General features: G+C 39.5%; 1 protein-coding gene across 1 annotated transcript in view; it reads right to left on the bottom strand.

Moving 5' to 3' along the window:
• The window catches only part of ROBO2 (roundabout guidance receptor 2), a gene marked incomplete at both ends in the record, with an annotated part of 464836 nt that extends 448453 nt beyond the window's left edge, over positions 1-16383 (bottom strand). The window contains one exon of the mRNA XM_082336476.1: positions 16329-16383. Within this exon, the coding sequence (XP_082192602.1) occupies positions 16329-16383 (55 nt within the window). The remainder of the gene's footprint in view (positions 1-16328) is intronic.
• Positions 16384-17891: the final 1508 nt, after the last annotated feature.

The following is a 17891-nucleotide window of genomic DNA, read 5'->3' as shown; positions in this document are numbered from 1 at the left end:
AAAACAAAACAAAAAAAAAAAAAACAACTGGGAATTTTCATGTTTGTATTGTTCAAGTGCCTAGTTTATCTGTGGCCCAAAAGATTCTTTGTCTTAGCTATGTAACAGCTCTCAGAATTGCAATTAAGACTTATTAGACATAAACTCCATTCCATGCATTTTAACTTCTTAACAAAATCAAAGATCCATTATCTGCAAACATGGAATACTTACAATATTTTTTAAAGGTATTTTGAAATCTATTCTCTGTCTGAGGAGGTTTACTTGTTTTGCCTGTGTTCTTATTTGGATCTGTAAGTATGAAATTGTATCTTAAACTGTAAAATCTGGGTTGGAAATAAATAAACAACTTTGCTTGAAGGGAGAAGCTTTATATACCTAGTTATACCTAGGCTGAGATGAAAGTTAACTTAGCAGAATTATTTTTTCATTAATCCTTCCTGCTATATAGTTTGCTAGTATTCTGCAGCTTCTATTGCAAGGCTAGTCCAACTGCTCCAGATCACTTGAAAGATTTATATATATATAGAGAGAGAGAGACTGTAAGGTATGCTATAAATCTCTTCGCTTATGCAACCAGAAGTTAAGACTCTACAGCACAAGAACTCAGCAACTGTTCTGCCCACCATTACTACTTTTATTAACTGTTTATATAATAAATGAATCTCACTAGGTGTCAATATTCTGAATTCTGTCATATCAACCTCCTTAAGAAGCACTTCTCGCTTACCTCCAAAGCATCTCACTGAAGTTAGCAAGAAGTGCCAGATGGCAAGAATATTATGTTTTAACAATATTTCTCTAAAAGTTCCAAATATTTGGTTTAACAAAGAGGCAGGCATGCTGCCAGACAGTTAGCCAGATCTATCATCATTGTTTATCTGATTTTGTCAAGGGAAGTATTCTGAAACATATGTATTGATTTTCCCCCATGAGAGGGAAGGGGAACAAGAGCCAGTGACATTTCCATTATATTAGGTATATACTCCATGAACACTCAAAGGCTTTAGTGGACTGATCTCCTATCCTATTTTTGCCATATTTACTGGCAGAGAGCAAAGCCTCCAAAAACCTTTACAAAGCAAAAGCTCTTCCATTACTGGAAAAGAAAAACAAAGCCAGCAAGACCTACTTTTAAAGAAGATATTACTGAAACTACAGCAATACTTTTGCTGATTTTAACATACTTGGAAAGGATCAAAAGAAGGTAATGACACATCTGTGAGATGGGTATTTTTCTACTGTTTCTTTTACTTCTTTAAGTTGTTTTAGGCCAATCAATAGTTACCGAAACTGCTACTCTGATTTTTATTATTTTTTTTCCTCTTGGATCCAGCTTTTCCCACAAAAAGGTAACTCATAGTATAAGCACTTGAAAAAGTGCTTATAAACCTTCTACATAATTTCTTTCTTGAAGACAAGAAGGAAAAATCTTTAGTCATTTGTACTGACAATATATCTACTTGTCCCAAGACTCAGACTCTATTAAGATATTTTAACAAGGACATTCATTCTTTTCCTCAAAATTATCTAAGTAAATAACCTCCAAGTGATTTTAAGGTCTGTTAACAATAGTTTTACTTGCCATTTAAAGCAAAAAATAAATGCAAGCAAAAGTAATAAGCAATATCTATTTATAGCTCTCCAAGACAGCTGTACCAAGAATATATGCAATAGAATCATTGGCTGATTTACTTCTCTGGCTTACAACATTCAGTTAGGCTTTATTTATATCACGCTCATATGCAACCAATTCATACCAAGTTATAAAAAAGCTTTAATATATGCAAGCACACTATGATCTGAAAAGCCTTCTGAACATTCAGCATAGAATATTAAAGAATCTATTTCCTCTCCAGGTACTCAGTGTACAGGCTGAACATTTTTGCTCCTGCATAGCACTATTCTTTTCTATGTTTCAATTTCTCCACTGAAGTCTCACTTGCAAAGAAACTTGTTCAAAATGCTCCATCTCAGCTAGTGCAACTTGTAACCTATCTTCTTTCTAAAATAAATATAAGAATTATGACCCTGTGAGGCTTGTAAGCAAAGGAAGCCGGACAAGAACTGTATTTGGACAGGAGATCACTAGCACTCATAACACTGCAGGATGTGGTATTACTGATTCATTAGGTAGCATATCTCCAGCTGAGTCCATATTAAAACTAACCTTCTCTACATTTTCTCTCCGCAGCTTAATATATCTCACTTGTTAGATGCGAGAATGCTGCCTGTCTGTTCAAAGTGTTAAACAAAAGCCTAAAGCATGAGGAAATTAATTTCCAAAGGCACTAAAAAAACAAAACAAAACAAGTAGATATACTGCATTTATGACTGCATGGATAGCTGTCTTCAAAAGTTCCAAACTCTCAAGAATCCATCTTCCTCTGCAAATGACCTTAGAATTCTTTCTCCCAACACCCTGAATCCTGAATTGGCATAATGCTACTCTGGACATCCAGGAAAAACACTGTGCTTTATTCTAGTTGTTGCTAAAATATTCCCCATCCGGAGTTTCTGCAGCAGCAAAAGTTTGACAGTGCAAGTAATACACAAGAAGTATGCTGAGCCATGGCTCCAACTCCACTCCTTCATGCTCCACCCTTTTCCCTCTAAATCCTTACCTGGGCATGATAACAAAACATTCCAGGTGGTCAGAAATTTCTCCTTCACTTCAACTAGAAGACAAGCCCAGGAGACACTGCCTCATTCTTAGGAAGCTTTCTTGGTGACTTCCCTTAGGGCAAAAATACCTGCACACTACATTAAGAGGAATACCACAGGATTAACGTGACGTAGCCTTTAACAAAGCCTGACCTAGACTTTGATGATAGCATATATGGTAAAATGCAGATTTGGGCCCTTAAAGTACATGCTGAAACCATCTCAAAAGAGGCCAAAAGTACCATTGCAGATAGCAGAAGAGGCCAAGTCTTGCATACCGTTATTCTCCATCCCCTTCAAACAACTGATGATTTCTGTATCATTCTTCATCCAAAGCGTGCCAGAATTTATTTCATCCTTGTCACTGCTCTGGAAATACCAAGCAGCCTAGTAAGACACGTGGTCACAAATGCTAAGAGGTATGGAAGAAATTTGTTGCCAAATAATGTATCTGCCTTTCTACTTTGCAAATTTATTACAAATTGGTTTTAAAATAGATTTGTGGCTTCCCTAATAGTGAAAGTTGTAGTCCTCAGGACAGATAGAGCTGAAGGTGCTGTCCATAAGTCAACAGCCAGCCTTCATTTGAAGATGAAATAATGTAGTTTTCATGGTGTTACAGACTTCTTTCTCAAGCTGCTGACTACACTGCTTACTACTGGATGTGTTGTGCATCATTATCTTGGCTTCCCACTAGTTGTATAACAGAGCACAGGTGAAACTTCTTGCATCTGTTAACCTCCTGATGACAGCTCTATGTTTACTTAAGTCAATCTCTTAAACCTTGTGTAATTATAAAAAAAAAAAAAAAAAAAAAAAAAAAACACCACCACCACAAAACTTCCTTCTCTGCATTAGCCTCCCACGTTGCCAAACGCTCCAAAAATAAAACTGTGACCCCACTGATGCTGATGACAAAATTCCCAGCATCTTCTGCTGAGTCAGGATTTCATATACATTACAAGTCATACCCACTACAGAAAATAACATTTGTTCTTCAATACAAGTAAGATCAACTGCGAATTAGAAAAAAAAAACAAACACAACTTAAACTTTCACCCAGAAAGTATTTCACAGAGCTTACCTAGTAAGTTAAGAGAGTTCTTTTACAAGACATATTTTATAGTACATATTGCATTATGTATAATATTGTATACATATCATGTATAGATTATATACACATAACAGAAATTAAGTCTTCAAATAATATCAATGATTTCAACAGTAATATCAACACAATAATCTCCTTGAATACCATTACAATTCAGTTTATGCCTACCTAGCATCTTTTGGCTTTTAGTGTTCATTGTCTGTATATAACTTTGTAGAACATTAAAAAATCAGCTTAGATATTTAAAGTTGATTGCCCATCTATTTATGGATATTTTATAAACAGATAAACTTCAACTATTTGTAAGAATAGGAAACCTAACAAATCACTTATAAACATAGTTATCTGTAATTCTCTCTAGACTGAAGGAAAGGATTCTCCATGACAGAGTGGAGACTTATGTGCTTCAAAATTAAAAGGTAGACATGAGACATGGTTAAATGTTCAGGAAGGTACCTCTTTCCAACTTCACATGAAATTTGGCTTAGGCTTGTAAACTTTTTTTTTTTTTTTTTTAATTTACTCAAGGCACTTGTTAGGGCTAGCAGAAGATTCTGCCTGCACAGAACGTTCTGCCTGCACAGAATGTTATCTATGCACACCAAATTCACCAAGTAATCCTGCCAAAGAACAAAGTTTCTTATAATTGTTCCTCCATCACCAACACTACCTTCCCCCGAGCTTTTCCTGTTATTTCAATCCTTTCATTCTTCATATTCAAGCAATGTGGTTAGAAATCAGCAACCTAAACCAACCAGACAAAAATTAGATGAACAGAAAAAAGCTGGAAAAAAAACAAACAATTTACAAGAAAACAAGATAGAAGAAAGTCTTCAACCATGAAACATAAGGAGGCAAGCTACACAAAAGAAACATCGAACATGGACAGATGTAGCAGACAAGCAGCACAGGGAAGGAAAATCTGTAAATACAAGGGCATATTTTTCTCCATAGTCTAGAATAAATCTAGAAGTTTCAACAGTGATTTCTGTGTGGTAAGCTAAGGTATTTCTCATTTTTTGGCCTATGCAGAGGAATATGTTCTAGAATTACAAACGCAAAACATCGACAGCAAGGAGATTTCATATTTGAAACTTGCCAAGCAAGCTACACACATCTTTCATTATAGCAAAAATCTAGGAAATAGATTTAACAGGAGGGGAGAAAGACAGAAAGAATAAGAAATGACCATAGATCTGTTCCATATCATATGACAGGAAAAGTGTACGTAAACCCGCCTTCATTTCTTACTTCACTTCAATATTGTAGCTATAGCTGGTCCTTACTTGGAGATGTATACTACTTAATCTGAAAGAATTTTCTTCTACAAATGAATCGGGCTCTGAGGGACAGATGAGTTCTCTGAAGAAATGATGCTTCATTTGGTACGTTAAGTTGAATCAAGAGGAAAATGCAAGACCAGGAATGTCAGACAGCTAAATGTCACCATGTAACAACAGGTTTCCTCCAGTTTCAGACATGTCCAGGTCCAGACCTACCACTTCTTTCCTGACTCCTTTCTTAGCATATTTAGACTCCCAGAAACATATAGCTGAGGACAGAGGGAAAAGATCAGGAAGGACAGGCATAGCTCAATGTTTCACCACACCAGTGTCTGCTCCCCCCTAGCCCCTGTCCCAAATCCAGCAGTGCTGAATCACCCTCTACCTTTTTTCTCTTTCATAATGCAGTGCAGCAGGACTATCAAGTAGCAGGAAGGAAAATTGTTACTAGAGGACAGATTCATGGTCTGTGATTCTACCATTCTCATCCTCCTGGACTTCAAAAGTTGCCTTGCTTTAAATGCCAGGTAAAGAGATGCAGCAGCATCATCAGTTCAAGTTACCCCTTCTTCCTTCACCATTAACACTAGCACACCTCTCCCACCACTAACTGCGTTCTTAGAGATCAGATCTCATTCTCCCTTCTGCCATGGAGCTCCCGAGTTATACTGGGCACATCCTTCATATTAACAGTTAATCCAATTTTGTTAACCAATATCCACATGCAGTGACAAAAACGTGTCTGTTTTTCCATGCAGTTCTCAGCAGGAAGAAAGACAACACCACTTTTGGGCCAACACTGAAGAATGACTGAGGTAACATCTGCTGTAATTTATGAGGGAAAATCCTTGGTCTCAGCACGTGCAGCTTTCATGGAAGTAACTGAAAACTCAGTCATACTGTAGATGGTATTTAAATTAATCCTAAAGTCTGTGTGGATCAGGAAGAAAAAGAAAAAAAACACCACACACAAAAGAAAGACACACATACTCCCATCCCCATCAGCAAAATGTAAAATAGAGCCAGTTCACTGTAATTTAACTTACAACTCTTCCATCTTCATCTTTCCCCAGGGGCAAATTCAGCCCTGACCTAAACAGACACAAATTCCATTAAATTACACTGGGACTGAATCTAGTACTGCCAGGTCACCCAATACCTTCAGAAACATGGGTGAAACCTATTTTGTTCAAATGGGAATAACGAATTGGTACAAGTTGCTGCACTATTTTTCCAATTACATCATCATTGAATTTCTCTATTATCTGCATGTCGCTAAATTGAGTCAACAAGATATTTTAAATTGGTAATGAGACCCTTAGCCATTCACCACTTATTCCTGTTAAGGAATGATAGAGAGGCCTGCTCTGTTCACAGGCAGTCATCTGTTTCTACAGCACAAATCGCAGTTCTCTGCAGTCACATGTTCTATTTCCTCATCGATGGGACTCACACACATGACCTCTTCAGCAATCTTTCTTGAGAGATATAATCATTGTTTTAAGACTGCTCTTAAGGCTAGGTTTCATTAAGCACTTAAGGAAAGAATATATTGTCTATACATTCATCCTGCAATCAATTTCAAGTGAAATCTGCCATAGCTCTTGTGATTTCAATAGTCTATTAATATAGACAATATTGTCTAATCACTTATACTGTTATAATATCTAGCTACCTAAAAACATTTTTAACTGCAAAGGTTTAAAAGTAGCCAATGACATTTGGTTAAAGCACACTTTCAGATCATTATAGGAGGTGATGGTCAAGTGATTCTTGCCGCAGTACACAGTTAATTCAAAAAGCACGATTCAGAGAGTGAATGAAGGGTTTCACAAACTAGAGCAAGAGTATCATGAATATTAACAATTCTCTCTTTCTAATTTTAAGAAATTCATGCAATGTTACTATTTGAATTCTCCAGACATACTTCAGGAATACTGCATATACTGAAGTTTGAAGACAATTTGTAAACAACTTCAATATCTTGCATTAAAACTGTCAGGACCACTATGAAGACTTTCTGTGTATTTTCTAGTCCTAGCAAAAACAAGAAGGTATCAATCATCGAGTTTTAACAGCAGCTGACTGAAGCTATTCACTGAGTTGCGCATTGCTACCACTGTGGCCCCATGAATAAGTCTCAAAGTCTCCCCCTCCTTTTTTTTGTTCCTCTAAGTGGACTCTTAACAGCACAATTTTTTTTCACTCTCTGAATGGCTTTGAGACATCAGCTGAAAAGAAACACCATTAGTAAAAACAAAAGTTTTCAAAGAAAAAGTGGGAACAAAGTGGACATATTAGAGACAACTTGTGATTCATGGCCTATACTGTGCTTTGCCCCCCTCTTTACCTCAATACACTCTTCGCTTTTACTGCTGAATAAGAGCAGGGCAGACTACTGCACTTCTCCTAGCAACCAAAAATCACTTAGGGAAAAAAAGGCATGTTGTCTGCTGAAAGGGAGAACAGAGAAATTCGGGGTCATACAAAGCCAGACATACGTTCTTTTGCATTTTATCCTAAACTGAGCAGTTGTCAAAAAGGATTCAGTAAATAATAATAAACAGTTCTGGTTTACACTGATTCATATTTAATTAAATATCTGTTTGTCTACTTGTCACACATTTAATTTTCTTTTAATTCAGTGTTCTAACAGTTCCTACTACTGTTTACAGTTTTGCCTTCAGGGACATAAATTCTATTTCTTACAGCTTCTAAAGTTATTTTCTTTCATTATAAGTGTGTAGAGATATAATTATATCACTACATAGATAAAAACTTTTTTTTTAAATCTAGATGTACACACACAGAGAACTATTCTTAGAGGTTTAAAGACAACAGTACTAAAAGACAATTCTATCATAGGATCCCCCTGTTCCAAATGCTGGGATTTTACCCCATGAGAGTTGATCTTACAGAATAAGCTGACTGGTCTCATTAGGTAAACATCACATTGCACAGTTTAAGACAATGAATCAAATTCATGCAGAAGAAAAAGAAACCACAGAAGTTTATAATCCAGGCATATATCTGAATAGATACATCACACTGACTAACTTAAAATCAAAGTATTATATTTTAAAATCCAGTCTGGTAACAGAACAGGTGTAATAGATCAAGGGTAAAATGCAGCCTGCAGTATTTCTGGTAGTTAATTTTTTCCTAAGTCCTTTAATAGCTGTTGCCTTGATGTAAACCAACTATTCTAGTTAGCCCACTGAATTTCTCTTACATATCATAAAAACATATACACAAAAAATCCAGCCACTCTATCACAGCACTTCTGCAGTGCATCAAGTTAAAGCCAGCAAAGACCTTAGTTCACTGCATCAAATCACAATTTAGCGTTTTCTTGCAGCAACTCCAAAAAAATCTGGACTCAAATAATTTAACAGAGAGGTTTATTCACTTCATGGATAAGTGATGTACAACTGACATAGCAATGATAAAAGCCTAAACATACTGTGTATAAGACAACCCTGAAGTTATTCAGCATCAGCACTATCATGTCAAGCATGACAGTAGTGTTTTGCTCCCCTTTTCACTCCCTATGCTGCCTGACCCAGCCACATGCTCTGTAGCCCAGATTCTCTGCTATTCTCTCTCTTCCCTCATTCCCTGTTTCAAAATGAGGTAGTCCTTTAATCCATCAAGCCATGGACCCGGAATCAGGCTACTATCCGGCTCCTTCCCCCAGCTTACAGTGTCACTTCTCTGCCCAGAAAACGGTCAGAGCAGTGCAGTGCTAGTGTGCATGTACATGCAGGACCAATAAACATCTCCAGGTCTTGAAGGTGACATAATGCATTGAGCACAGTATTTCATCTCTGGAAAGTGAGAAGGAGGATGCACCCACGGATTCTTTTTCTGCAGCCTCCACTATGGAGTGACAATCCCAAAGAGAAGATCAAATTGACTAGCGAAAGGAAACCCAGGTGAAGAAAACACACCTTTTCCAAGGACTAGCTCCTAGTCCAACAGCATTGCTATGCCATTTGAATTTTTCATAATACTGAAATGAAAGAAACTATCACCCATCCCTTGGTTACAGAGTTCTCTTTAGGATACAACATAAACGGTTAAAACTGACCGATTCTTTTGCCAGAATGAAGTCATCTGGGCTACAGGACACAAGGACTTTGAAAACCGCACAGAATGACAGCTTGAGAAACCATCATTATAGGGCTCACACAACATTAAAATACTTCTCATAACTGCTTCTTAACTCTTGACATTTTCACAGCAGTAAAAAAGTACCTCTGGTACCCTGGCCTGGCATGAACAGTTCCTCCATTCACTATGAATGAGAAACAAGTTGACTGATGTTAGTTACCTGACATTTTGGTTTTAAAAGGTTAAATTTTTTCCACTCAGTTTCTCTTGCAATCAATGGCAAGTGATTAACAGAAGTGAACTACAGAGTTTACTGTGTTTTACAACTTGCTGATGGCCATTGATTCTTTACGTATTTGTCCAATCTGCATTTATGACACTCACCTTGGCACACTACACTGAAGCTATACAGGCAATGCATAAAAACAAACTAAAAGACCATATGCCACAACAGACATTGTGGCATAATCATCTAGGTAAACTCTAATGAGTTAGATCATACTTCAACTACTGGCATCCCCAATCATCCTACCAGTTTATTTCCATATATCAGACCAAATAAACTGTTCTCCCAATTAATCTGAGCAAAAGTGATGAGAGAAAAAAAAAAGTAAATTATAACAAAGCATAAAATAGTACAACGGCAGGCCATTGTCTTTCACTGTAGTCAGACTGAAGAATTCTGCTGGAACTGAAGGAGTACAATGAAGACTCACTGACAAAAAAGGGTAATTCTGCAAGCAAACATCACATATGATTAAGGTTGCTGCAAATCAAGCTTGGAATGGTGTCTTATGCAATGAGCACCTGAAAATGATAAGGAATGAATTTGAAAATGCTTTGTGTTCTTCCAGCCATCATTCACATAGGTAGGTAGAGCTGAATGAGTATCTCCCCAACGAGGATGGATAAATAGCCTAAAAAGTTTGCAATAGAACGTGGATGCACACAATCTCAGTTGGTTCCAAAATATACAATGGAATCACTAGAAGACTGGTGGCCTTCAGTTATCAGCAGGCCAAAGACAGATTGTTTCCTGGTAGAAATACCAGGACAAACAAGTAACTTCATCATTAAGCAAAATGAAGCTGTGTGTTTTTTACCGGCATGGTTTTATGGTGCAACTAAGCTCAAAGAGAAATTAAGCACAGGGTAGGATGTTGGCAAATCTATCTAGAACATAACCAGAAAGTTAGCTCAAAACTCAGTTAAACAGATGTATTAACTCACAGAGATCTGCAGTTAATAACCATTATTTACTAAGTTTACAATTTGCTTAGCCAAAAAAAAAGCTGGGGTAGAGTGGTGAAGACTGCAAGTTTAATGCATATGCACAAGCTACTTCTGCCAGAACGTTGTTTAAATTAATATCTTCACATCACGTTTGTCCATAATACGAAGATGAATCTCAATTAGGCTTGGCCACTAGAGCACAGCGGCTCAATATAGGTATCAGCAGGTTATTACATGGGTACTACTGGTTAGTTTGTCTATTGTTGTTCATGTATTTCTTGATGAAGGTTATTATTTTAATAAAATTAAGAGCACATCTTGGATGTCTTCCAAGGCAGCGAAGCCAAGATAAGCTGCAGAGATGGAATTAAAAAGCCATTTCTTACTTCATGAACTTCTGGCTTGAAAAAATATTAAGAATGCATATCATTACATCTACAACCCAGCACAAGAAGATTTCAGATTACAAAGGGGTACTCTGTACTAGTAAAGAGCACACGATAGGAGTAAGAAAGGAGTAAGCAGGACTGAAGCAGCAACATGCACTTGTACCCTCTAGTATTTGGAAGCTATCCCCATGGAAGGATGTAGCAACAAGCCAACTTCATCTTGTAACAAGATTACATTACATGAATTAAGATACAAGCCTTTACTTACAGTAAGTCAAGATATCATCACCAGCTTTCAAGGTTTTTCACACAAAGGACTCAGTAGCAAAATTATTATAGATTTCAGTGGTGCAGAATCAGGTCCTAAATTAACAGGGCCTTGTTTAATTATCCACTATAACAATAAAAAGTGTTAACCGCAGGTGATTAACAGTTATTTTGTTAAGGAAAAGGTTTGAGGTGAGGACAACACTGACATTTCAATCTTATTTCTGGACACAAAACTTCAAGAGCAAAGTCCACAGTTTGCATTGCATAGTAGAAGCCAGGTGTGAGAGTAAACATGGTAAGACTAAAACCTACATCCACAAATCTTTGAATGGAAAATAAGTGGACAGAAATAAAGATCTCATAACTAACAGTGCACATGAGCAGTCCTGCATAAAAGGTATCGTCAACACTCTCTCTGAAGTAGTGATTTAAGATCAGATTCTGTATCCTTCTACGTACCAAAATGTAAAGGATTTTTTTTGAATATACAAGGCATGCGTACTATAAAAATGCAAGTGCAAGAAAGCTTGGATAACAATAAATGTTCTGTAAAAATTCAGCAGTCACATGTAAGAAATGTCTATTCGGTCAGAACCCAAAAAAACAATATACTTTTTTATTTGGCAAGAGTGAATACTTACTTTCTTCTGCACAAAAAATAAAGAGATTTCTATAGAAATGTAGAAAAAAGCACCAGTAACCCAGCCTCTTGGCAAGAAACAGCATCAATATGATTACTAAGTATCCTCCACAAGGTTGGTATGAGAGGTGGTGAGCCAGATGGCAGCCACAGGAAGAGCAACCTCTGCCATGCCAGCTGAGATAACAGATAAAACCTGACAGCAGTGTTCCTCTTAGGTGGCTGAAACAGAATGTACAGAACCTGTTAGCAATCTATTTAGCTGAGATCAATATTTGAATAGCAATTCAAGGGTAGCAAATGGCTAAAAAGCCATTGCATACTCTTTAGTAATTTCCACTAAATGGTTCAGCAGCGGACAGAGCATGTCTTGAATTCAGTGCTATGAGCCTACATAGCATTGCTATAGAAAAGCAGCTCCTGGAAACAGAGTTGACTGGACAGACTAGCCAAAGCCTCCATTTCCTCTCACTAAATTTTTTGGCGCGTCACCTTGATGCTTTTTATACATCCTTAAAAATCTACTTAAATCCTTTTGTCTACTTTTAAGGTTATATATCTTTAGCCTGCAGTGCTAAAACTTACTTTCCTTAAGCAATATCAATCTCATCACTCCAGAAAGTTCCCAACACAAGGATTATTGTAGTAAGTGCAACTCACAGAAAAGTTTAAAAATCCCTATTCTACCTTTTCTGAAAGCATTGTGGGATATCAGTCCTTTTGCAGCACACCAAGTCAGCAAAGGAACAAAACAAATTATTTAGATTATCGCATTACTTTTCAAACATATCCATCACTGGAAGTGCAATGACAAGATTTTCTCTTTGCCTATCTTTTGCACATAAATATATGCTGCTGCAATAACAACTTACCAGACAGGAAGTAAAGAAAGCAAAATATTAAGACTAATTCAGCAAAACGTTTCATCATGGGCATAAATTCATCCCTACTCAGCAAAGTTTTAAAACATGTGATTAACTTGGAACACATGTTTAAATTCTTATTAACTTCAGTGAGATTCTGAATAAGTGATGGAAGCACATTCTTAAATGCTCTGCAGAATTGGGTGCTATGGAAGAACAAGCTAAAGGAAACAAAAACGCAAACTCTCCATTTCAGAATTTTATTCTTAATGCATTAAAATGCACACATTCCACAGAAGCAAAGGTTATCTATCACCAGCAAAACTCACATGAGAGATCAAGACCCTGTCAGCTCAAATACTCACTGGAAGAATATACTCTAGCTTTATATGTAAGCCATGTTCTCTGATAGGCAACCGAGACCTGCACAAGGCCATGGATGTGTAGCTTACTGGTGTAAAGAAATAAAATTAATTTAAAAAAAAAAAAAAAAAGGAAAATAAAGATAGAATGCTTGAGCCACCCCACCATTTCAGATGCATACTTTTCATTAAGAAAATAAGTGCTTTTGAAATATACTAATACAGAGATAAAATGCTGCTTATATCTTTAACACCATCACACATTCAAGAGCGTGACACTTGCAGTTTTTCAAGGGACAACAGTTAAAAGCCAGCCCTGACATAAAAGGCTGTAATTTTCATTGAAAGCACTATGAGTCTTACCAGGGCAGAGTTTGGCTCACTAGAACTAGTGTCTGTGGTAACATCCACACACCTGTGTTCACAGCAGTTGTGAACTTTTCTGTTGATATTCATTCTTCCAAGCTTTACTAATGATTAGAAGAAAGATGACAAAAAAAACCCACATAACAATGAAAGAAAAATCAGTTGAACACTATTTAAAAACCACATAATCATCTGTTTTAACTCCAACAGCTAGTGTTTTATTTCATGGTACAGACTCTGTCTGGTGAGGTGGGTTCTTGTTTGGGATTTTTTTTGTGTGTGTGTGTTTGATTTTTGTTTGTTTGTTTTTTCAAGAACAGTAACCAAGATTGATAGCTAAAGAAAAAGAAAATTACAGTTATTCCCTGAACAGACTGCAAGAATATGGGCAGGGCTACAGGAAAATCATAAGCACAATAATAATTTAAAAATATGCATATATATACATATGTATGCTTTCTGCCATTTTCACTGAGCTTTGCAATTTTCAGGTGTCATAAAAGCATGGACAGAGAAAATAACTTTAGAAGAAAAAAATTATCATTTTGATCTACACCACTATGCATTGCGTAATACCACTTTTGAATCACTAAACAAAACCAACGTCACAGGGAAAAGGATGGCTAACATGCCTCAGATACTACAGTGTCTCTCTGTGTCTGGACCTGATGCCAAGATAACAAAAAAAAGCCCCAAACCCAACAACAAAAAACCCTCAAAACCAGAAACGCACTTAGAGGTAAATTTGAAACATAGAAAACAAACCAAGGACCTATTAAAAAAGTGATCTGTTGGGGTTTGCCTCTTTTCTTAAAAAGCATTACAAATAGTGCTTATGTTTATGTATATCTTTTCAAAGCAACTGGTGGTATATGTCACCCTAAGGTGTAATCGTAATTACTGTGCTCCTAAAGAGACAAAAGTACCACGTGCCAAGTTTGTGTGCCAGTATTTCTTCAAAGCTACTTGTTAGTCATTTCAACAATAACAGCTTATCTCTACTTGGTCATGATGTGCTATCCACAAGGCTTTTTATTTATTTATTTATTTGAGAGACTTGTTATTGTAGGCAAACTTGACCATCTCCACAATATCTTCCCACAAAGGGGGAGGATCACATCTATTCTAGGCAGTTTCTTGGCATTTTTTTTCTAATGGTCCAGCTCTAAATTAGTTATGTGCTTCACCTGCACTCCCCACCCTCGTCCTATAAGGCTAAACCAGAACAAAGGTTCTACTTGTGTTCCCCATGACAAAACCAGAATAAATTATGTCTTGCTCCTGTCGTTCCGGCAAGCTGGTTAATTGCATTTGTTTCATATATCTCCAAACAGCCTGGTACATTAATTACATTCTGTAACACCAAGCTCCTCTGATTCACTCTGTCACTTCCACTGAGCACTTTAATTGTATTCCTTCTACCTACATACAATTTTAAATGCTTACTAATAATTACATTTCTACAGCCTGATGTTTTCAGTTGGTATACAAAGATATCTGCAGTACCGGTGGTCTTCAAGTTAAGGATCAAAATATGTTACAGTAGGAAAAAATAAAGCAAACAGAAAACAAAATCCCCACAAAACTATGACCATGTTGATAGATGCAAATGTTCCATTAAATCCTTTCACAGTTAAAACTTCTTACTGTTTAGCATGTACGTACATTACGCAGAAATTTTCTTATCAGTAGACCAAACTGAACATTAAACTGCATAGCATATTATGCAACCAATGTAAAACTGTACTGGAATGTCTCCCTCTTCTTGTCTATTTTGTCTCCTTTCTTGCTAGGGGGTGGGGGAAGATGAGAGGAGGGGGAGAAATACCCAAAGCAGCCTGTGACTGCAAACAATAAACCTAGAGTCCTTGCTTCAGGACTGATACAGTAAATGCTGTAAGCAGTATCTTCGTGGAACAAAGTTTGCTCAAACAGACAGGCAACACCAGCCAGGGTCCCAGACACTAAATTCACCTAAAGTCTAAAAGACTGTTTAGAGATGCAATTAATACTAGGAGGACTGCCGAGCATTTGGTCCCAGCACACACTCATGTAGAACTGCACGCTGTTACAGATGCTCGCTTCCTAGTTGTGTGCTTGAACTACTGTAATGCATCTAACGACTATACTGCAGTACAGCGCCAACCCCTACTTTGAAAGACAATTTACCCTTGCACTGAAGTTTCCGCCCTACTAAAGCGTACTTCCCCAAGATGCTTATTTATAGTTCCTCATCCATTACTTAAACTTGAAAACCGCAAGAAGTGGTGTACAGCAAACCCAAAGGGAGGGGGGGACGGGGGGGGAGAAAAAAAAAAATCCACCCTTTCCCCCAAACGTTGCTAAGCTCCATGACAACAGTCCCTGCGGAAAGCCCGTAGTGAGGGGGTGAGGGGGAAGCCGACGGGAGGACCCTCCCGCCCCACCCTGGAGCGGAGCCCCCCGGTGGCGGGCGGGCCGCGCCGCACCTGCCCGGCCCGGCGGGGGGGGCGGAGGTGAAGCGAGCGGTGGGCGCCCTGCTGCCCTCCCTGCTGCCCGCCAGCGCCGAAGGAGGCGTTTAGGGACTCTGGAAATTCGCCAATTCGCCTCACCTGGAGCCGAGGCAGAGCTAACCTAGTTATTTCATCAGCTGGCTCTCCCGGTGGAAAGTTTAACAATAGAAGGAGGCAAAGTAATATCAGCTACAACAGCTGTCTGCCTTTCCTTTTTCCTTCCCGCTTCTCCCCCCCCCCCCCCCCCCCGAAATAAAAGATTTAGCACAGTAGTTTTTACTCTTTCCTCGCAACCTCAAGCTGACATTCTTCCATTCATAAGCTGCTTTTCCATCAAGTTAGCAGACGGAAAGGACTGCTTATTGGAAACATACATTCTCCCTCCCTCCCCCCCCCTCCCCGAAATACCATTTTTATACCAGAAACAACTTAAGGCTGTGTAACGTTAAAGCTTATAATGTCGTCCATGTGCTGTCCCAAATCAAATTCAGATGAAGGGGAATTCTGCACAGAAATAGCGTATCTAAAATAAGCGAACTTACCATAGACTTGAAAAAATGCAAATCCAAAGAACAGGAGTGGCGTCAGCAGACCCATTTTGACATATTAAAAGCAATCCCGATCACTTGCGAGACCAATTCCACAGAGATCCAAAAAAAAAGTATCCAAAGCCAGTAAGAGGTAGGTCCAAAAGTTTTCAGTTTCCTAGCAGCTACTTAAAGTGGAAAGGGAAATCTTGAAATCAAAAGCTGCAGATGGAAAGGTCTTGAATGTGACACTTTTAGATCCATACAGATTAGAGCAGCGAGCGAGGGAGCGCCGAAGGCTTCTGCTTTGCACACACGCTCCTTCCTAAATTCCCACCAATCCAGCCCAAGCAGAGGAATTATTCAAGTGTGTCTAAGACTCTCCTTAGGATCCATGGCAATCCAAAGGCAAGCTCTTTCTTCGGAAGACAAGGAGAGACTCTGAGAAAGGACCTGATTCCTAGAAAGTGCTCCACAAACTTCCCGGCACTTTGCAGGAAAATCATTGGCTTGGTTTGGCTATTTTGCTTTCCTCTCGCCCTCCCCCTACCCCTTTCTCTCTCTTTCTCTACCAAATCAGTTCAAGCTGCAGAGTTTCTCACTTAACTTCCATAATAGGAACGCCTAGGCGATGTGCTACAGGAGGGGAACGGCTTTCTCAGCATCCCCTCAAAATAAAGCCCCGTCCCCTACACCTCCCTCCTCGCTGGAAACCAGAGCGCAAACTGCTTGAGGGCAGTAACTCCAGCTCGGGGCCGCTGCGGGCGGGAGCGGCGGCGGGCTGCTGCCGTGCAGCGGCGGCGGGGTGCGCGGGGCAGGGGGTGCGGGGGCCTCCCGCCGCCGCAGCTCTCCCGGGCGGCCGCGGCAGCCCGGCGTCCGCCGCTCCGCTCCGCTCCGCTCTCCTCTCCTCTCCTCCCCTCCCCTCCTCTCCTCTCCCCTCCGCCGCCTCCTGCCGCCGCGGACACACCGGCTGGCGAGGAGAGGGAGGAGAATGAGCGCGGCTCCCGAGGCTGCCTGGGGAAGGGAGGCTGCGGGGTGTGGACTAAACCACTGTGCTCCACACCCACGCGTCCCTCTCCTCCCGGGGTAGGGAGATGGGGACGGCGAGATAAGGCGACAGCCAGAGGACTGGGAATCGGGCTTGCCGCAGGCAGTGCCCCCCGCCTCTCCTCTACAGTTGGGTATAGGTAGAATTTACATGATTGCTCCTCACCGCTTCCCGTTTAACGGGCAGCTAATTTTTCGGTAAGTGATTTCATGGAACTGTTCTCTAATTATTCATTCCCTCTCTCGCACATACACAGACACTTGGGAGTGAGACCCTTGAAAGGATCTTCCCCAGCGATTTCTCTGCTGACCCGCTCTGTGGAAAAGGAAGGGAAGGCGGCAAATAAAATAAAATGGACCACGGGTCACCTACAAAGTCTGTGGGACTGGCGGGCTTGCTCAGGCGAAAGGCAGGAACGAGCGGCCTCCCGCCTCGCGTCCCCCGGGCCCTTCCCTGCCCTCCCCCGGGGCCCTCAGCTCACAGCAACTCCCGGCAGCGAGGAAGTTTCGCGGAACCGACCGCGGTCCCCG

Source organism: Platalea leucorodia (genome assembly GCF_965183815.1).
Source record: "Platalea leucorodia genome assembly, chromosome: 2".
NCBI classification, from domain to species: domain Eukaryota; kingdom Metazoa; phylum Chordata; class Aves; order Pelecaniformes; family Threskiornithidae; genus Platalea; species Platalea leucorodia.
The sequence above is the reverse complement of the archived record's forward strand: the minus strand, read 5'-3'. Positions and strand labels throughout refer to the sequence as shown.